Source organism: Piliocolobus tephrosceles, chromosome X (assembly GCF_002776525.5).
Source record: "Piliocolobus tephrosceles isolate RC106 chromosome X, ASM277652v3, whole genome shotgun sequence".
NCBI classification, from domain to species: Eukaryota; Metazoa; Chordata; class Mammalia; order Primates; family Cercopithecidae; genus Piliocolobus; species Piliocolobus tephrosceles.
Genome location: NC_045455.1, coordinates 65,316,213 through 65,338,543, shown reverse-complemented (window position 1 = coordinate 65,338,543; position 22,331 = coordinate 65,316,213). Strand labels below are relative to the sequence as shown.

At 48.0% G+C, this 22,331-nt stretch overlaps 1 protein-coding gene across 1 annotated transcript in view; it reads right to left on the bottom strand.

Moving 5' to 3' along the window:
• DHRS12 (dehydrogenase/reductase 12) overlaps nucleotides 1–20,672 on the bottom strand; it is a 35,613-nt gene extending 14,941 nt beyond the window's left edge. Inside the window, 6 exon segments of the mRNA XM_023187324.2 lie at nucleotide 4,775; nucleotides 5,591–5,671; nucleotides 6,740–6,832; nucleotides 14,050–14,134; nucleotides 15,720–15,851; nucleotides 20,226–20,672. Coding sequence (XP_023043092.1) covers nucleotide 4,775; nucleotides 5,591–5,671; nucleotides 6,740–6,832; nucleotides 14,050–14,134; nucleotides 15,720–15,851; nucleotides 20,226–20,281 — 448 coding nt within the window. The 5' untranslated portion in view covers nucleotides 20,282–20,672.
• Nucleotides 20,673–22,331: the final 1,659 nt, after the last annotated feature.

Sequence of the window (22,331 nt, the reverse complement as noted above, 5' to 3'; positions counted from 1 at the left end):
GGTTGAGGACGTTCATACAGAGTCAGGTAACTGGAGGAGCTGGACCACTACCCTGCTCAGTATAGCCAGTGTGACTGAGCGCCTCCTGAGAGCCAGGTGGATTCTGCCCTCAAGGATCCATCTCTGTGCAAGAAACCCACCCACGAGCAGGTGGCTTCACTGAGCCATGACAGGTACATAGAGGGGGCCGTGGTGGCCCAGAGAGGAGCATCTGACCAGGCTCAGGGGGAGGAATGTGTCCAGCGGAGTCACAGAGGAGCAGTACAAGTTAGCCAGGTAGGGGACATTCCAGGCAGGGGAGCAGCAGGACAAAAGCATGGAGGTAGCACTGCCAGTGACAAATTCCAAAACAAGAGGCTGACTCCTATAGAGTCCATGTAGGAAAATAATGGGAAATACATTTGGTCAGGAGGTAGGGTCTGCTAATAAAGGACTTTAATTCCAGGTTAAGGGAATCTGCATGTTAAAACAACATTAGCTGCCGTGTCTACAGTGTTAACTATTTCCCAGGCTCTATGCCTCTCTGGGAGCCTTGAAGGTTTGTGAGCTGGAATGAGATCTTACGAACAAAACGGTACATGAGGACAGCTCAGGTAAAGGTTATTGACAAGTAAGATGCCTGGCACCAAACGCATGTCCTGTCTAAGGAAGCATTCTGTCTTGGAAGCACTGTTCTCTGTTTTCCTCTGAGTCTCCGTACCAATCTCCCTTCATGGATGAAAAGAGAACTTTACCACATGATTACTGAAATTGTGTATATGTCTAATTCCCCCACTAGGCCAGCAGTCCCTTCCATTTCTCAATCCCCATAACTGGCCACAGCATCTGGCAGAAAATGGGCCCTTTATAAATGTTTATGTAACAAGCCAGGCGCGGTGGCTCACGCCTGTAATCCCAGCAATTTGGGAGGCAGGTGGATCACCTGAAGTCAGGAGTTCGACGACCAGCCTGACCAAAATAGTGAAATCCCATCTCTACTAAAAATTTTAAAAATTAGATAGGTGTGGTGGCATGCACCTGTAATCCCAGCTACTCAGGAGGCTGAGGCAGGAGAACTGCTTGACCCCAAGAGACGGAGGTTGCAGTGCACTACACTCTAACCTGGGTGACAGAGCGAGACTCCATCTCAAAGAAAAAAAAAAAAGTTTATGGAACAAATAAGGTACCTTTGTTCATTAGGTATTTTGATTAATAAGTAGTTATCATATTAAACTCAAGTGACCCATTTTCAAAGAATTAGAATGTAAAAAACAAAAAACCCTTGTGGCAAATTATTGTTCAATATTCATTCTCTCGTCGCCACCTCTGTGGGAGAAGTATACTTCTCTAATGCTTGATTTGGAGCTCTGTGAAATGATTTGCTTTGATTAACTGGATTATCTGCTGATTTCTGGATTGGTTAACTGGATATCATATCCAGTTAATCAAAGGGGCTTGGATGCAAGCAGAGGCTTGGAATTGCTTGCACACCTGGGCCTCTGCCATTGCCCTGAGAATATACCTTGGCCAGAATACGCCTTGGTCCAAGGAGGATGCAAGATACTTGGCACATACTCCATACCAAACCTGCAGCTTGGAGACACACAGCTGAGCCCAGCTGAGATCAGCCCGCCCAACAGGTCTGCAGAAGAGTCAGCAAAGATGCATGCTTATCATTGTACACCCCTGAGATTTTGGAGTTGTTTCATAGCAATAGCTGATGATACAACCCTACACTAAAAAATGCCCCCACCATAATTTTGTTGTCCTTTGTTTAGGAAGTGAGTCACAGACTGGTTTTAGACTACCTCTGAGCCTCAGTTTCCTCATTTGTAAAATCTGTAACATGGTTATGAGACTGAATGAGAGAATCCAAGAAAAGCCTTCAGGACTGTGCTCAGTAGGTGCTATTGCTATGAAGGCGTCTCTGGACCTGGGGTCCCTGTGTCGAACAGCAGCTCTCACTAGGTACTGGGACGTGCCCGAGGAGGGTGCCACGTAACAGAATGTCAAGCAAAAACACTGTCTCCCGACATACGTCCTTCCAAAGTGACCTCAGGCGAACTTCCTCGCCTCCTGCCAAAGAGCTAAGGCACCACTGCCTGTTTATCACAGTCAATTAACTGGTGACGCAGCTGTCCTGGTGGAGACAGAATCAGTGTCCTCGTCTCGTGTCCTGTGGCGAGAGAGGCTAAGATGCGGGTGAGAGTTTTAATCTGCTAACGCTAGGCTGTGGCAGGCTGCCAGCAGGGCACTTAGCTCGGCCTCCCCGCCCTCCCCCTCCCATCTGTCTTCATTCCTCATGGACTCTTAATGCCACTGAATGCTAACGGGCAAAACGTATGTGGCTGGAGGAGACCCGAAACAAAGGGGTGAGAACAGCCACCCAACAGAAGCTGTCTCCTGCCACGTCTTCCCCTCCATGGCTCAACTGTGCATCAGCCGACCCAGGGCAGCTCGCCTTTGTCCCTCAGTAAAATAAACTATGCAAATCTCTCCAGGCCCCACCCGCCCCCGCAAAAGGTTAAGAATTATTTTTTCCAAACTATCTAATTCATACACTGTGATGTCTCAACAAAGCCGTGTGCAGGCGTGGACGCTGAAGGCATTTTGCATTTAACTATTCTACCAGCTTCAAAACCCTTAGGATCTGGTGATAAATCCTGCGAATGCTGAGGTTTACGCTCTCCTCAGAGTATCAGGAACCTACTGGTGTTTGGCTGGAGACTGCAAATGTTTCTGACGGCTCATATGAATCTTAGAAAACAGAAAACAACCGATCCCACATTACATAATCAGGCCAGGAAAACATGTTTCACATTAGAAAGGCAGCCAGCAATTTCCCAGGACTCAGACAGGGGTCCAGGTTTTTTGCCTGGCCTGCTCCTGCTGAGGAATGACAGCACTTTAACCTCTCTGTATCTCCTTCTCTCTCAAGCAAAGACCCACCGAGCTGCCCCTCTGTGCTGGCATGCCTCTTTGTGTATTGTACTATTTCTTTCACTTGAGAGAGGATGAATAAATATCAAAGCCCGAGAATTATTACGCTTCTCAGAGAGGTTGGAATGATCAATAAGATGTTTCTAACACAAACAGGAAATGAAAATTCAGAGATAGCAAGGTCTTTAGAAGCAGGCTGGATCCTTACAGAGGGGCAACATAACCAGCTGCATAATCAAATAGTCCCTTTAGAGTCTATCAAGCCTGTCCATATTCCCAAGCAAGGCCAAGGTCCCCAGATTACCCTCCTTTGCATCTTCCAAAACCTTTGGACTTCTCTGAGAGGTGCCCTCAACCCCAGCCCAGCCTCCCCTGGCATAGCTTAGTTGTCACTCCCTCCCAGTACTTCTTAGCACTTAGTTGTGATAACACGGTGATGGGGTGAGGGAGGACATGCCGGGACGGGTGGAACTGTGCACTGGTAATGAACGTGGGTCGTGGAGGAAGTCAGACCAAGGTTCACATTCTGACTCCTCCACTTGACCTGGGGCAAGTGAAACAATGTCTCTCAGCCTCAGTTTCCTCATTTGTGATGCAGGAATACCGCCATCAAAGCACTAAGTTATATATATATATGTGCAACTCTCACTCGTGGCCAGGCGGCAGTGAACACTTAGCAGAATTTTGTCAGATGGTGGGTGGATGGATGAGTGAAACAGCTGGCTTCATCCTGTGAGGTCGCACAAAGCCCAGTACTTGGAAGGACCCCGCACCTGGTTTAATGCTCTGTGGTCGCTGCATTGAAATCCTTAATAATTTTTGAACGTGGAGCCTCGCACTTCCATTTGGTGCTGGACTCTGCAAATTACGTAACCAGTGCTGCAGAACAGTGACTCGGGGGCCAGCTGTGACACTCTGGGAGTCTCAGCAGTCCCACTGAGTTATGAGCCAAACTCTAGCATGACCCCACATTTTGGTACTTTTGGTAATGGCGGCAAGGATACCACATTTGGAACAAAGTCAGTGATGAAAATACTTTGTACTAAACCTGTGCCATTTCACACAAGCTTCCAGGTATTTGTTTTGAAAAATGCAACCTCATCACTGGGGAGAAGGCATCTTCCCACTCCTAGCCTTTCTTTCCTTGAGAAGAGAGTGCAATTAGGGTGAGTTCTTTCTCTCTTGGACCTTCTTCCATCTGCCAGGGAGATGCAGCACGTTTCAACAGTAAATTTAGGCTGGGCGCAGTGACTCACACCTGCAATCCCAACACTTTGGGAGGCTGAGGCAGGAGGATCACTAGAGGCCAGAGTTTGAGACCAGCCTGGGTGACATAGTGAGACCCCCACCTCAACAACAACAAAAAATTTTAATTAAAAAAAGTAGGCATGGTGGTACATGCCTGTAGTCCTAGCTACTTGGGAGGCTGAGCTGGGAGGATTGCTTGAGCCCATGAGTTCGAGGTTGCAATGAGTCATGATCACATCACCGCACTCTAGCCAGGGCAACAGAGCAAGATCCTGTCTCAAAAAGAAACAGTAAATTTAGTAAATTTGGGGACAATGAGCGGGGCTTGCTCAGTTCTGCTCCTCCCTTTCTCCCCTTTCTGGGGAAGAAGAGAAGGGAAGTTCCAGGTGACCAGGTAGGTGAATCCTTCTAATTCTTGGGTTCCAGATGAGGAAACCCATTTGGCTCCTGCACTGAGCCATGCCCTTCGACCAGCCTTATCAGTAACAATAGTGATATGTTGCTTTCAACTGTTATTCCATCGGCTGACTCAGTTTGTTCAGTTCTTGGTTGGGAATAGGGTTGCTATATATTGGACACCCTCAATGACTCCAACAACCACCCAAACCCTGCCATCCATCTTGTGACCTAGAACAACACTTAATTAAAACACCCCCCTCACTACAAGGAAGTAGGATAGGTCCAGGGAAGAGTGTTAGATTCACTGCATCTCAAAATTGAAAGGCCCCTTGGCTCGAGAAGGAGAAACTCCAAGGAGACTAAAAGCATGGTACATTAGTTCTCCATCTCTAGTGTGCACCAGAATCATCCAAAAGGCATGTCAAAATGGATTGCACTCTTGGCCTCATTCCAGAGTTTCAGATTCTGTAGATCTGGGTGAGGAATCTAAGAATGTGTATGTCTATCAAGTTCCCAGGTGATGCTGAGGCTGCTGGTCTGGGAACCCACTTTGAGAGCCACTGGCCTGATAGAAAATGACTTCACTCTGCTATTACAGAGCAGCAGCCAGAGTCCAGGTATCCTGTGCTCTAGCCAGTGCCCTTCTCAGTCCATCTTCTTGCCCATTGGTTGCACCTTCCTCAGCCCTAGCTGGAAGTTCCCTTGGCTGCAGTTTTTAGATTGCACTCAACACTTAAGCTGAACTTGCTCTCCTCTTCAAAATAGTATCTATAAAGAGCCTAGAGCTTCCTAGGAAAAAAACACTTCAATACTAAGTATTTCTGGCACCAAAACCTATTATAAGAAACATGAAAACAGAAAGTATTTTATGAAGAAAAGTAAGTACAATTCAGGATAAACTTAAAGCACATGTCATCAGCCCAGGACCAAGAACCCAAAAAGTTGGTCAATTTTTTTTTATCCTTCTATGGTACATTCTATGTTTATTTTGCTAAAAACAAATAAGAAAACTTCTTGTATTTACCAGAGTATTGGTAGCAAAGTTTTTTTCAAGTCCATCTTCTGTGAGCTCTCTTTTATTGACCATGCAACCTGCATTATTGATCTAAAAATTATAGTTCCCGTTTCAAAATAAAGAAAAACAGGGCCAAAAGACCTACTTCCATCCCCACACCTCCACTACCCCAGCCCCAGCTCCTTCTCAACTTTCAAGTGACAATGACAATTTGCTCAACTGATTCTTCACTCCAAACCCCTTGCAGGAAAATACCACTTGTGCAGAGCACTCAGCCACAGAACTGTGCAAAGATCGCCAAGCGAGACAGCTGGGCCAGGCAACCTAATTCATGAGAAAGTGCTCTGGAAATTCATCTAGTCCAGCACCGTCCAATAGAAATATCTAATCTTAAGATTTCTAGTAGCCACATTGAAAAGGTAACAAGAAACTGGTAAAATTAATAAGATTTTAAACCAAATATATCCAAAGTAGCATCATTTTAACATGCAATCAATATAGAATATTAATGAGATGGCATACATGATTTTTTTTTAGGCTTTGAAACCTGCTAATTTATACACTTACAGCACATCTCGGTTTGGACTAGCTACATTTCAAATGCTTCACAGCCATACTGGATAGCACAATTCCAGACTCTGGAACAACATTTTAGAGCACATCAGAAAGTCTTTGGATAGAAAAGCAACTTAGCTCAAAGTGGAATATCTGGGAAGAGCATACTGGGACTCTTTCTATCTGAGTCCACCCAGGCTCTCTGTGGAGTTTTGTGCTAATTATGTTACTAAAAGATTTGCTTGTCTGTAGGAGGTATTCTTTTGGATGAAAAAAGCTTCTAATTTCAATACACCAATCCCCAAATCTACAGAACTGAGAAATATTTATATACAAATCAACATTTTATAAAACGTGGAACACGTCTATCCTCCCACAATACCTACCCAGTGGATGGCCCCTTCCTTTCCCCACTAATCTAACCACATGGGTCTCCTCTTAAATCCAATGAGTAAAGTTGATTCCATGAACAGGCCCAAGCATAAGAGAGTCTTACTAAGATTATTCCATAAAGACACACAAACATACATATCCGTCCACATCCACAGATGGAAACAATGGGACAACATGACTTTATTCTCCACTTATGTTTACAAAGCTCACCAGAACATGGAGTTTATGTTCCTGCATGAAATTTTCAACAAATTTCCAGATTTTCTTGGGATCAGACAAGTCCACAATGTGCAGAAAAATGTTCTAAATTAGAAAGCAAAATAAATAAATAAACCAACCCTTTTTAAAAAGATACAAACTAGCACTTTGAATTTTTAAAGAGTACACGATTTTTTAAAAGCAAATACTTTGAAATGATATAAAACGAAAAATACCAGTCCCACTCCTCAAAAATAAACCATTGTTCACAGTTTTTTGTGAATCATCCAGAAATATTTTAAGCATATACTATATATACTATATATATTTTAAGATTATATATATATATATATTCCACACAAATAGGATCAGACTATGCATTGTTCTACATCCATCTTTTGCACTTAACAATATGTATTTTAGTTTTTGGTGGTAAAAACAATTTTTACTTATTTATTTTATTGTGATAAGAATACTTAATATGAGATCTAGCCTCTTAACAAAATTTCCAGCATGCCGACTAGGCACAATGCTATACAGTGCACCTCTAGAGTTTATTCACCTTGCCGAACTGAAACTTTGTACCCTTTGATAGTAACTCCACATTCCTCCTTTCCCCAGTCCCTGGCAACCACCATTCCACCCTTTGGTTCTATGAATTGTGAGTACTATGGATACCTCACATAAGTGAAATTGTACAGTCTTTGTCTTTCTGTGCCTGGTTTATTGAACTTAGGTTAGGTCCTCCAGGTTCATCCATGTCATTGCAGGATTTCTTTCCTTTTAAGGCTGAATGATAGTCCAATGTGTGTATGTATGGACCACATTTTCTTTGTCCATTCATCTGTCGATGGACATTTAAGCTGTTGCCACATCTTGGCTATTGTGAATAATGCTGCAATGACTGTGGCAGTGCTACTGGCTCTTCAGGATCCTGCTTTCAATTCCCTTGGATTAGTACCCAGAAGTGTAATTGCTGGGTCAGATGGTAGCTCTATTTTGAATTTTTTTTGAGGAACCTCCATACTGTTTTCCATAGTGGCTCCACCATTTTGCATTCCCACAAATGGTGTGCAAGGGTTCCAATTTCTCCACAACCTAACAAACATTTTTTGTCTTTTTGTTTTCACAATAGCCATCCCGAGAGGTGTGAGGTGATGTTTCACTCTGGTTTGGATTTGCATGTCCCTGATGACTACTGACATTAAAAGTATTTTTTCATATATATGTCGGCCATTTTTTTTTTTTTCTTGCGAAAAAGAGTGCCACTGCGCTCTGTCACCCAGGCTGGAATACAGTGGCGCAATTTTGGCTCACTGCAACCTCCACCTCCCAGGTTCAAGCGATTCTCCTGCCTCAGCCTCCCAAGTAGGTGGCACTAGAGGTGCATGCCACCATGCCCAGCTAATTTTTATATTTTTAGGAGAGACGGTGTTTCACCACATTGGCCAGGGTGGTCTTGAACTCCTGACCTCAAGTGAGCTGCCTGCTTTGGCCTCCCAAAGTTCTGGGATTACAGGCATGAGCCACCGTGGCCAGCTTGTGTTGACCATTTGTATATCTTCTTTGGAGAAATGTCTATTCAAGTCCTTACACCATTTTCAAATCGGGTTATAAGTTACGTCGTTGTTTGTTTTGCTATTGAGTTGTAGGACTTACAAGAGGTCTTGGAGACGATTTTGTTATATATGACTCCACCGTATTCCTTTTAATGACTACATAACATACCTTTGCATGGATATGTCAGAGTTCCCTGCTACTGATCTTTTTTTTTTTTTTTTGGTCAAAATTTTGCTCTTAAGACAGTATCTTAGGTACATCATAAATGAAATAACTTCTGCTGTGACCCTTAGTCCTTGGTCATGACACTTTTCAATCTCTGCCTTGTATCATGGTTATCACTGGACAAAGCCACCTCCCCAGGAGACTTAGAACTCCGTGAGCAAGGGAGCCTGTCTAATGCGCCCTTTCTCCTTATGGTATTACACAGTCATAGGCATGGTAGTTGAATAACGGACCTTGGCTGTTTAAACATTTTTCTCTGTACCCAGTACCTAAGTCCAAATTTGCATTCTTGGCATCCAGTGAATGCAACGGCGCCCTCTCTGAGCATCAGTGGACATATACGACCTATCACTAACCCAAGGCAGAAATTCCTGCTGCTGCAGGCATGCAAGCACTGAACCTGCAGACGACGATCTGAGCAAGAGCCACAACTCCTTTGACAAAGCAGGCAAGTTCTGTGCCCTGCCTGAGTTTCCCATTAAGCTATCAAACCCAAAGCTGTAGTCAGAATTTCTTTTTTTTTTTGAGACGGAGTCTTGCTCTGTCGCCCAGGCTAGAGAGCAGTGGCCGGATCTCAGCTCACCGCAACCTCTGCCTCCTGGGTTCACGCCATTCTCCTGCCTCAGCCTCCCGAGTGGCTGGGACCACAGGCGCCCACCAACTCGCCTGGCTAATTTTTTGTATTTTTAGTAGAGACGGGGTTTCACCGTGTTAGCCAGGATGGTCTCGATCTCCTGACCTCGTGATCCGCCCGTCTCGGCCTCCCAAAGTGCTGGGATTACAGGCTTGAGCCACCGCGCCCGGCCCCAGAATTTCTTTCTACTCATCTTAAAACATATTGTTTTTTCACCTGAGACACACGAGACAGAAGCAACTCCACATTTTCATGACTCAGAAAGTCGAGTCAGGTTGAACACCACATTCAGCTTAAGCCTGGCCCAACTGGATATTCCTCTGCCTTCAAAGGATAGGAAAAATGTTGTCTGTACAGAGCTATTCTCTTTTAAAATGCCTATGAAGGCCCTCACCCAGCCAGAGCGAACAAGGCTGCTGAGTCATATCTGAGTCAGCCGGGAGCCTGTACCAACGACTGCAAACTGAGTCTAGACACCTAATCCTTCCATTTTGAGGCCTTGTCTGCAACCACCCTAAAACTCCCTCCTACCAGAAAGCGATGTGTTAACATATATACAAACTCCAGGTTAAAACAGCAACAAAACTCAAGTGAACTAAAACCAATTCTGCTTGAAACATTCCACAAGTTCTCTGAGCTTCCTGGAAGCGCCTGAGATGTCTCAGAGTGAAAAGGAGGTAGCAGCAGGGAAGAGAGAATCACTGTCCTAGACAAATCAGCCACAGAGCTGGTGACATGAAGCACTATGAAGAGAGGAAGGAAATCATCTGTGTCCCTCTGAGGCAAAACAGGAGGCCACAAAGCACGCAGAAGGAAAGGCCAGCAGTCTGTTGTGGCCAGGAGAAGGAACTGGAAACAGGTGCATGTGTGTAAGAGTCCCAATCTGCAGAGCCACACAACGAGAAGGCTCACCTTAGCAGCCACCGGGCCCCACTGTGACAAAGCATGGTTACTGAAACTGAACAAAACAAAACTCAGCTGGGACCCTTTCTGCAGATGAGCCACCATCTATAGCGGCTGTATGGCCCAGGAGTCATGAGGTGACATCATGGGGACTGATCCCCCAATCAGAGCAGTTCCCGCAATAAGCACGGTAAACAGTGCACGGAGGTGCTTTGTTAAGTAGAAATCATTCTGGAGAAATGAGGTGGTATTTCGTAAAACCACTGAGGTCTTGGGAAGCTAAACCAACCATTCTCAAGAAGCTAGAAATCACATTGGCCTGGAAGAGCTGGAGAGTAGAAACCTGTTTTTTATCGTGGCATGTGATGTTGGTGGAGTTAATCCCCCACAAGACCTAAGTGCTTTCACAGAACCTTCCAGCCACATCAGGAAGCCTGCAGGACTGAAACACGTTGCCCAGGCACCTGTACCTCTGTGATGGTTCCCTGTAAAACCCGTAACTCCAGTGTAATCATGAGAAAGACATCAGACAAATCCCAACTGTGAGAGCCTATCTCAAAAATCCCAAGTGAGAGCCTATCTCAAAAAATAATAAATAAAATAGAAGGGTTTTTGTTTGTTTGTTTGTTTTTAATGTTGCCCCTGGGGATAACTGCTAGACAAAAGTCTGGAGCCAGGCAGTAAGGCGGGGCTGAACTGCAACCAGAAGCCTGGGGAGAAAGGTCCAGCCTGTTTCTCCCCAGGCCCTTTGGGAGCATCGTGTCCAGTGGACTGGTGAGCCGGAAGTCTGCTCTACAGTAACCAGTACTCCTTTCCCCAAGGTTAGGCCACACATAACCTCTCTGAAAGATCACTTCGGCATGATACTCACCTCTCTATATGGCCAAACACCTGATCTCACCAAGCCAGCGTGTACAAGCAGCTGAGATCCCCACATGACCCTGAGTCTTACGTGGTGCCTGTACTCCCTGGCTCAGCTGGCCTGCTGCATACCTCACCCTGACCCTCCTGCCCAAGGGACCTTCTTTCTTTGTTCACCCAACCATGTAGGCAGGACCAGCTGCTCCAGTGCCCTCACAGCTTTACCACACATCTCTTCTGCTTCTGGGGGCTTGTAGGCTTCTACCTCCCACTAAGCAGGGCCTAAGCACTAGTTAAACAGAACAAACTTGAAGCAGAGAATGTAAGGTTGAGAGTGGTAATAATCCTAGTATAAACAATAATAATACCAACAACAATAACAGTAGCTACTTCTATTGATTGAGAGCTGTTTGTTCTTAGGATACCCTGAGCTTCCCATCTTGTAGCCCTTATCATGTTAGTTCAGTAACATCTAACAGACACCTCTTTCAACAGAGGGAATTGAATGCAAGGATTGATTTCCCAGGTGATTAAGGAAGGTGAGAACTCAACCACCATTGGTGAAGTAACCCAGAGATTAGTAACAACAGGAAACTACCACCAGCCCTAGGCTCAGGGAACAAAGGGAGAATGCAGTGTGGCCTGAGCCCAGGAACCAGAAGGAAGAACCAGAGAGGAGATTCAGCCATCACCAGGGAAGCCAATATCTCTCAATTCCCCACTTTCTTCCACCTACCAATCTTCCTCTAATACCTGCCATTGGCCAAACCCAGCCAAAAGCTATCTGGTTGTAGGAACGGAAGAAACACATACCTTGGGGTTCATACTATTTGTCCCCCAATGCACTCCCACTGTGACACAGAGCACAGAGGCCAGGCCCAGGGCAGGCACACACACTTCAAGGAAACTGCTTGTTAATCACTTGTACCCTGCACAAGACTGTCAGGGGCTAGGTCTGTCCCAATCACCGTGTCTCCGGCACCCAGCATGCTGCTTGGCATACGGTTCACCCTTAAATACATGTTAAAAAACGAATAAAGTCAAGTTACCCCTATTTCTTAATGAGGAAGTGAAGGTTCAGGGAAGCTAAGAACTTTCTGGCCCAAGCTCACAGGCCAGAAAGTGCAAAACCAGGACTCGTATCAGAGCCTAACTCCATCCTGCATACCATACTTTTGTGTGTGGGCTGCCTACCAAAGGCAGACCAGACGAAGCTGTGGAGTGGGGCCTCTTCATAAGCAGGGAGGCACAGCTGATCCCTGGCAGAGCATGGAGGAGACACTGAGTCAGGGAAACCAGACACTGGCATAAGCCGACAGGTACCCTCATCCTGGACACTCTACCTCTGAGTGCTGGAGGCCACTTATAAACCTGAGAGAGCAGTGAATGTCCTGTGTGTGCATTCAAATCCCATTAAGTGTATCTGTATGGAGGTGAGGGGGGCAGGAGGCAAGGGATCGCTTTCTCCCCAGTGCAGGAACATGCTTGCTCCCCTTTTCAGCTCTCTACCCCTCCTAAAGATGGTGGAATTGGATATAAGCCTGGCTGGATATTACAAACAGATCCATATTATCATCGTTTTCCATTTAAATATACTTTTAAAATCCTGTGGCCCACACCACAGAGGGCTGGAATCCAGGCAAACCTCCTCCTGCCCGCGGCCTGAGATTAGTATTCTTGTTGCATCCTGCAGCAGCACCACTGAAAGTTATCAGCAGGCAGACAGCCAGCTTTCAATCTCGAGAACTGCAGCCCGCAGATCGCAGCGGCACTTGCAGACATTACAGGAAGATTTAGAGACCCTCACACTGGCCGCCAGCACTAAGCCTCTGTGAGGCACCTGATGGCATGAGACTGGGGATTTCCACGAGAAAGGGAAAGGAACAGACACTTGGTGTGAAAATGTTATTTCAAAGTTGATGCAAAATATTCCATCCTAGACAGGGGCATTCTTTTCTTTGGCTAGGGTCCATGCCTGAGGGTGGGTACCGTCTGTCCCTCCCCGGCTCCCCTCCTACGGGCTCTCCAATTGTGGGGTCTCCTAGAGAAGAGGTGGGAATGGAATGAGGGCATTCTTCAGTGACAGTGAGCGACCAGCCATGGTGACTGAGGGTCCTTTCTGGGGTCAGGGTTTTCCATCCAGGGCCAGCCTCATGGCTGCACGATGTATCACGGGAATACGATCTATACAGCTGCACAGGCCCTGAGATTGGAAAGGCCTCAAGCTTGGTTTGATGTTCTGCCTTTGTTGTGTAGAAATTCTAAATAAGGGCCGGGTGCGGTGGCTCAAGCCTGTAATCCCAGCACTTTGGGAGGCCGAGGCGGGCGGATCACGAGGTCAGGAGATCGAGACCATCCTGGCTAACACGGTGAAACCCCGTCTCTACTAAAAAATACAAAAAACTAGCCGGGTGACGTGGCGGGCGCCTGTAGTCCCAGCTACTCAGGAGGCTGAGGCAGGAGAATGGCGTAAACCCGGGAGGCGGAGCTTGCAGTGAGCTGAGATCCGGCCACTGCACTCCAGCCTGGGCGACAGAGCAAGACTCTGTCTCAAAAAAAAAAAAAGAAATTCTAAATAACTTTTACACAAGGGTCGTGCATTTTCATTTTGCACCGAGCCCCACTAATTATGTAGCCAATCATGGTTCCAGCTCTTTCAGAAGAGAAAGACCACAAAATATGAGGCAGCTCTGAAAGCCCATGTCAGAAAGTAGCTCTCATCAAGACCCAAACGCTGCTGGTGCTTCTCTTTATTAGAAGACATCGGGTCAATGCATGGCTCCACGGCACCCCGGTGACCCTTGCTGTGTGTCGCTGATGTGGGCTCCCTCTGGGGTGAGGAGCCTGGAAGTATCACTGAGTATCACTGTCCACTGTAATGAGCCTCTGCCTGCTGGCCTCTGCTGGTTTCACAGGCAGCTCAGGACCATGCGGTCAAGCCTCAGTGCCCCACTTATCCTCTTGTCAAACCTAGCCACCCAAAAGCAGGGCCCAGCTCTCTGCTGGCTGAGGCTGCTTCCAACGCAGAAGCACAAACACAGGCCATCGTCAACCCAGGGAACGTGGGCAGGAGTCCAGCCTCCTCACAGCTGACCATGGAGGCGAGGAAACCCAGCAGGAGGGGTGAGGAGCTGCTCACCTGGTTACCGCTCTCCCGGATGATCTCACCCCTGGCATCTTCTGCGCCGGCTTGATCTCGACAAACCAGGTGAACTGTGCCATCTGGTGGAATTCAATGAAACCATCTGTGAGTTACAGCGAGAGCTACAGAAACCAGGTCTTCCGAATGAAAAATGAAGACATCTGGGCTCACAATTGACACTCTTCTGTTAAACCTAGATGGGTGGTTCCCAGAGTTAGAGCAGCGAGGGCGATCGTGAGGGAGGTACTGGAACCTTCCCGTCTGTCTGTGCTGACAGTGCCTCTGGGATAACATCCTGATTTTTTGAGGGCCTGAACACATCAAGGATAAGAAACATTGATCTGAGTCACATCTGCCTCCCTAGCATCTAGCATAGTAGCTGACCCAGCGGTGTTAACCCTGGCTGCACTTTACACTCACCTAGGGAGCTTTTAAAGATCTAGGCGATGGGCCCAGGCCTGGGTACGTTTTACAAGCTCCCCTGGTGATGTAATGTTCAGTCAAAGCAGAGAACCACTTGCCTAGCATGTAGTAGGGACTCACGTATTGACTGAATGTTGAATCCATCAGCAGCCGTCATATTATCCCAGCAAATGCCACACCGTCATCAATCAAGGTCAATTTAAAACAGAATGCCTTCGCCGTGGCAGCTAAGAAGAAATCATTATGGACTCTGCTTTCTTTACTAAAAAACACCCACTTGATTAAATGGGGTCTGTTTCATGGGAGGCTACAGGCTAACCACAACACTAGCCCCTCTTCTCTCTCCTCCTCTCCACACTTCAGAGTGCTTCCCAGCTGCTAAGATGCAATTAATCCTCTCCCTGACTTGGCAGATAATTAAATAAAGCTTCAAATGATATAATAGTCCCCTGAAAAATGCCTAACTTGGATTTAAAGAGAGGAAAAAAGAAAACATCTTCAGCATTTTAAAAAGTGATAAATTCACAACCTAGTTCCCCATCTTCTGCTGGAACATCCATTTTTCCAGAAGAGGCTCTGGAGAGATGGAGCAAACTTTTCTAGCCACTGCAGAGCCATTTGGTGACCCAGGACCATGGAGCTCATGCAGGAAATTCTGGCAGTTACCATGAGGAAGACTTCTGCTGACTGAAGACTCTACAGGGCACCTGAAGCGCCTCTTTATAGTCAAGGTTAGGGGAGGGAAGCGGGAGGCTGCCCTAGCCCTGGAGGCTGGACCCCAGCAAGGAGGAAGTTCAGTTCAATGCACTCCAGGTATTTTGACGGCATTGGTTCATAACTACCATCCATATCCAAATTGTGGTGGACTCCGAGGCTCCCCCTCCCCATCTCTCACCCCAGAAGAGTCTCATTGAGAAGACATGAGTTAGAGACCAGGTGTCCACGTTTTTTTAAATTAAATTCCACTGGGCTTGAGCCCCTCGCTGTTCTTAATCAGAAAACACTGGGACACGTGGGCAGGGCTCAAGCTCTCCTGTGAATTAATTAAGTGTTGAGGAAAGGGCTCCCATTACTTTAGCCACCTCTAGCTCAAAGCTCAGAAAGCTGGCAGCTGTGCCCAGAACCACGGGATCGCCGTCCAGGACTTCCTGACCTCCTGTGACACAGGGTACCCTCCTCTGTGTAGACTGGCCACAGTCTGGCCATGGGGCTCAGTGGACACATGTGTTAGCAGCTGCTTATCTCGCTTAGCGATTTCAAGGGCAGTTGCTTTGCCAGTGCCGCTGTTTCCTCCAGTGACCAAGAAGAATCTTCCAGGAACCTGGACCTCCAAGTTATGAGGCACAAAGTCTTTGGACGCAGATTCATAGCCACTCCTAGAAACAGCAGACCCATGGGAAGACCAGCTATAAGGAGAGGGGAACACAAACCCCTGCAGGAGAAAGCCTAATTCTAGGATGGCATTATTGCTGTCTCTGCCTCTCCCAACACATCACGAAACTCCTTTCTCCCTCACCCTCCCTGCTCTCATGAATACCACCATCGCAGGGCCTGCATTTCCTGGACCATGATCTTCCCAAACTTTTGAAAACATTGGAGATTCCAACATTTTGGCATCCAAATTGTCTTCCTCTGACTGCCCCAATCCTGGGGAGTGTCAAAAAGAAAAAAATCCCTTGACAGATGAATTGCTCTTTTCCCTATTGTGGGGGGCAGGTTTCGGGAAGTTTAGGAGACCATCTGCATTGTGCTTATTGCATTGCAGGACAGATATACTTGCCTGCTTGGAGAAATGGGGGAGATTTGCAAGTAGGGAATAAAGGAGGAGAACGGTGGAGTTATTTAAGCTCTGCACCCATCAGAGGAAGCCAAGGCTCCTTCAGGGACACAGGATATGCACTGAACAGCTCTAGGGAGTGCCATTCAGATCAGAATGATGGGAGATTTGTATCTGCATTAAGATAATGTTCTGGCAGGTGGCAGAAAAGCATATTGCAGAAGAGGTATTTTTTCTGATTTGCACAAAGGCATCATATTGGATAGATGCAACCGTGAGTTCCTTAACTGTTTCTCTCTCCCATTCCTTTTGGGATACCTCCCTACCTTTACTCTTCCAGTATTTCCTGGCTATGAAATTGGCTGAGGGCAGTGGTGGCAGAATGGTGGCGTCGGCAGGAGGAGGCCCAGAGGGCAGACTCTGCCCACGCACAGGCAGGCTGGGGTCTCAGAGCTTACATCTCTCACCCACGGAGTCAAGAGATTTCTCCCCTGCAATGCAGAACAGGACTCTGATCGCAAGGCTCCACACATGCCGACAGCCCTCCCACAGGACCTGTTTACAAATGGGTAGCTAACAGCTGGCCTCCTGCCCCATGCCCTGGTACAGCACAACTGCCAGTTACATGCTCTGGAACTCGGGGAAGCGGCCAAAGGATGTTTATGAGCTTGGGTTTGGTTTGAAAGTCATTGCCACAGGGCAGGCATTGCCACTTGTTTCAGTCAAGCCAGATGTTCTTAAGAGAACAAGAAAAATGTTCCTGTTTTCACCATCTGTAACTCACCAGAACATGCAGGGCAGCTTAGAAAACACCCTACCCATTGCTTCTGCTGTGAGTGGCAAACAAGACTTCTTATTCCAAAGCCTTCCTGAAAGGTTGACTTGAAACCAAAAAATATCAATAACAAGGGCTTGGACCGAACAACCTGGATTTAAGTCACAGTTCAGCCTCTTACTAGCTGTGCAAACTTGTGTTGACTTAACCTTTCTGAGCTCTTATCTCCTCATCTGCAGAAAGGGAATAATATGAGAGACCTCTTGGGCAGCCTAAATGCGATGCTGTGTGTAAGGCACTTATGACGGCACTTGGAACATATTAGGAGCTCAATAATTAGCAGTTGACATTATTATTATTATTATTATTTGAGACTAAGTCCCACACTGTCGCCCAGGATGGAGTGCAGTGGCGCAATCTCGTCTCACTGCAACCTCCGCCTCCCAGGTTCAAGTGATTCTCCTGCTTCAGCCTCCCGAGTAGCTGGGGTTATAAGTGCCCGTCACCACTCCCGGCTAATTTTGGTATTTTTTAGTAGAGATAGGGTTTCACCATGTTGGCCAGGCTGATCTTTAACACCTGACCTCAGGTGATCCACTTCGGCTTCCCAAAGTGCTGGGATTACAGGCCTGAGCCACCGGGCCCGACGACGTGATTATTATTACTATTAATCATGACAGCACCTTCCATGTTCAAACTTAACCTCATTTGGCCCCCACGTCTTCAAATCAGCAGGGACTTTGAGAGCATTTTAAACTACAAAGAGGAAACTGGAAGATTTTTCCCCCCATACACAGACGTGAGCCCTGGAATCTCTGTGAAAGACTTTTCCGGTAGAGGCAAGGGCCTGAGTCATTGCATAGGGGCTTAGCTAGGAGGAGGCATTGTGGGGAATGAGTGAGAACTTCCCAAATACAATAGAGCCAGAAAAACAGCAGTCCACAGGGAACGGGCCTGAAGCGCCCTTCTTCAGGGGCAGGAAGCTGACTGGCTTTTCTGTGATACCCAGCCCCAGCCAAAGGGGACATTAGCCTCTGGCTCCACGTTGATCCGAATGTTTCCTGAGCATGGCTCCTCTGGGTTAAACCTCTTCCTCAAACTCCATGCTGGGAGTGCTGCCAGGCGGGCAGTATCAGCCTGGCCTGCAGGACGTGTCCCCACCCTCTGTCCTCTGCCTTGGATCTTGCCTTAATACAAGAATTCCATCCTGGTTCGATCTGTTGTTAAAAAGACTTGTCTTTTATGTACTCAGCCCCTTATTGGGGAAGCAGTTTGTTTTCACAAACTCTAGATATCAGTCTCTATTTTTCAAACACACACATACGTGACTTTCCCATAGTCACCAGAAGGTAGGTGATCAAGCCAAAGGCTGGGTGTTCCATTCTTCAACACCCAGCCTCGGTGCCAAAGGGCAGTCCCCAGACAAGCTGCATCAGCATCACCTGGAAACCTGTCGGCAATGCCCTGCCTACTGACTCAGAAGTGCTTGCTTGGCAACCTGTGGTTTCATGTGCCTTGCCCGTGATTTTGATTCAAGCTGAGAGGGCATTTGTACTTACTGTTTCCTGAACCTGAGGTGACAGGGATGGGGAGGGGGAAGCTGGCAGGTACCCGTGTCTCCCCACACCCTCAATTTACCCAAATATGGAATTTGCTTAGGACCCATCTACACTTGCCCAGGGTTTAGGAGTCTGTTTAAAACTGCCCCAGGGAATTATTAGGTTCAGCAAAGTTGAGGAAACAGTGATTAGATCCTCCTGCCTAGGAGCCCAATAAAGGGAGGCTTTATAAAAATCCTTGTGCCAAGAGAAACGCTGTAAACTCTAACTCCGCGCTCTCACACTGAAGTCAAAATAAGGTTGTTGTTTTTCTGTCCCATTCACTAAATCCACAAGAGCAGGAAAACCCATCTAACTTTGCCAGCCGCCTTCCCCTCCCCTCCCTTCCCCCACCAATGTGTGGTGAATTGGGCCCCTTGGCCTCACTTCTACCTTCCCTCAAGGTGGGGAAACAGAGAGAGAGTCCTCAGAGAGATTTTTACAGCCTGCTTTCCTTGGGGCCCACCCCGGCTTGGAAACTGACTCAAGCTTTCATGCTGTGTAATGTGGAAAGATCCAGCAATTAATGGTCATTGCCAGAGGACACCCCTTTGAAGGAAAGAGGCTGCCACTGTACTCCCCTAAAAACAGTGGGACAGGGCGCACGGCTACACTCCCCACCATTCTCTGCAGCAGGGGCTCCTGAGGCAGAGCTGAACTTTCCCCAAAACAATGTGGGGCGAACAGAAGGGAGTTGCAACTCCTACCTCCCCTAGGAATGCTGGCAGGTTGCCGTGGGAACTGAAAGTGCCCCAGTGAAAGGAGAAGCCTCTCAGAAGTGAGAATCACCTGCGGGATTTGGATGAAACGCCAGTCCAGGCCCCTGTGCAGACCCACTGAATCAGAATCTGTAGGGACGGGGCCTGAAAACTGGGTACTTTTAATTCTCGCCCAGTGATGCTGATGTGCAGACAGGGTTGAGAACCAGCGGTGAGCCTAATCAATTCCAAGAGAAAACCTCCATCTGTCCTCGTCACAGGAACCTGTCACCTCTTAAAACAACGAGGTGGAGAGCCAACTAGGGCACACTGAGCGTGATCATGGGGCGACAAAACCACCACGCACTGTTCCCCAGAAGCACACACTGGGTGCACGGCCACACTGGCTGGAGACCCAGGCTGAAAAGTTCCAGCTGGAGCCAAAGGTCGCAGTCCAGGTGCCGCATCTTCTTAAAGGAAACACACCCAAAGGTACGAGGACAGAGCCTGGGCTAGCGATTTAGATCCAGCCCTATCTGACGCCGCAGCAGCACCACGAAGACATTTCCAGCACACCCAGCAGAGCGCGGAGGTGACGCCCAGGAGGCTCGTTGGCTCCGGGGCCGCCTGACGTCAGTGGGACGGCCCTGGGCCTGGGCGCGCCACAGTCCCGCCCCTCGGGCGCCAGTCTCGGTCGCGGGCGTTGAGGGGCTGGAGTCTGGCGACCGCCCCACGCCCAGCCGCGGACCAGTAGACGGCAGGCGCCCCAGTCGTTCTGGACTCGCTTAGTCGGGCCAGCGAGAGGGCGAAGGAGCCGCGGGCGCGTCCACGCCAACCCCGCTAGCCCGCGCCGAGGCGGGCCACGTGACAGCCCGGGACCCACGCCCCGCCGCGCGCCTTACTTGGTGTCCTCGCGCAGCCCCTTGGTGAACCACACGACGCTGCGGTACAGGGACATGGCGGGCGCGCCGCACACCAAGCCCCGCCGCGCTCCCGGCGCGGCCTCCGCCCTGGTCCCGCCCCGCGAGAGTCGCCCGCCCTTACATCATCCGGGTTATGTAAGAGCCGCGGCTTCCGGGGCCTTGCTTCACGAGGAAGGCGAGGGGTCTCGGGGCCGGCCGGTCGACTCCGCCCCAGCCTCAGAGGGTGGAGTGAGGGCGGACCGGCCCTGGTGGGGGCCGCAAGTCGAGGTCCGCAGTCTCCTTGGGGTTGAAATGGGGCATCGGTGCCTTTTAGAGAACACCGTCCTGCTGGGCATGGCCGGGATGCGAAGATGGCCCTGCAACGCACCTCCGAGAATTTGGTTACCTAGAAAACCATGTGGAATAAAACGACGAGGCTTATGATATTTAAAAGACTTCTGCATCGAATTGGTGTTATCTTAAGGGTTATTGTAATAACTGGCATTCTCTGAGTTCCTACATGTGTTGGGGGATGCAGTGCCCTGCCACATTTCCCGTCTCCAGCAAGCGCAGTCAGATTGGCGAAATCGCAGGCAAGAGGCAGGGCTGGGGCTCCCACCCGAGTAGTAGTTGTCTCCAAAGTCTGGACTTTTGCCACTAGTTCTGCGACTTCATGCAGTGCCAGGGAGAGTCCCTTGATTTCCCCCAAATCCTCATCAGCCTCCTTCCACCCAAGCCCAGATGAACAGTGTGAGTAAAAAAGTGTGGTTGCTGCATGAACCCAGATCTCAGACTAGTAATCCAGCCCCATTCCAGCCCTGCTATGTAGGACTCAGACACCCCTGTCCACATCTAATCTCCAGCCCTAACGCCACATTAGAAATGGGGGTCTTACTGCTGCTGTCACTGCTAGTCACCCTGTTAAAGTCTATACCGGTTTACCCAAGTCGCCCAGAGACTGGGTCCCACTTACATAGGCTGAACAGAGATCAGCTGCTTTAACAGCCTCATTACCTAGGATATAGGATCACTGTCCAACCTCACCCCGCAGCGGGCAAGTTTTTACTTCAGAATAACTTTTGAAATAAATTTCCCCAGAACAGCTCGCCCCTCTGGACAGGACCCTGGGGCTCCCCTACGTTGCTGTTATTCCTGACAGAGCGATGATATGTAAACAAGTGGCGTTGTGTAAAACCACCCAGCCTCGTGTGACTTTCAATGCCTGTCCGATTTGGCTCGGAAAAGCCAAATTTTAGATCCCCAGGGCTACATACTGTTTTTAATACACTCCTCTTTGTGTCCGTGATGGAAAAGGTGTCGATCTGCTCTGCATCTCTCTGACCACCTCAGGAAATAGGCTTTTGGCTCACAGAGCGGGGATGAGAAATAGTTTTGAACCACCAAGTCTCTTGGAGGGTGTCAGCGGCCCCTTGACATAAAAGTGTGGCTGGAAACCCAGCTCTCTGCATTAGCCAGGTGAACCTGAGCATGCTGCATACGCCCTCAGTCTTGGTTTTTTAATGTGTAAAATGGGAATGACCATGCGCACCTCGTGGGGTGGTTGTGATCATTAAAGGCATTCATTATAAAGAGCTTAGTTTCATACGAAGTGATCAGAAGTGTTCATTTCCCTCAAGTTTTCTTCTCATTCCTTTCTCCCCTACGCTTACAGCCACGCAGTGTACATTCAAGAAAGGTTCCATGAGGGCATGAGGTGTCCAGTGTTAGCCTCCAATCAAGCATCCATGAGGTAGTTCGTGTATACATTATATACATTTAAAGAGGTCTTAGGAAAAGCCAACCCCAGTCTCAAAATGAGCTTCCGCTCTCACTTGGATGCCAAGTTAACACACACAAAGAAACAAAGGGCAGTATGGAGTTCATAGAGGAATCTTCCGGTTTAACTGGAGTCAGCTGAGCTGGATTCTAATCCAATTTCTGCCAGTTATTCCCTGTGTGACCCGTGTGATGAAATGTATAGAAGGCTTAAAGTGTGCCAAGCATTGTGGATTATAGCACTTAATTCTCACACTGATCCATATGGTTACTCTTGCTATTATCCCCATTTTATAGATGAACAAACGGAGAGAGGTTAAATGACTTGAC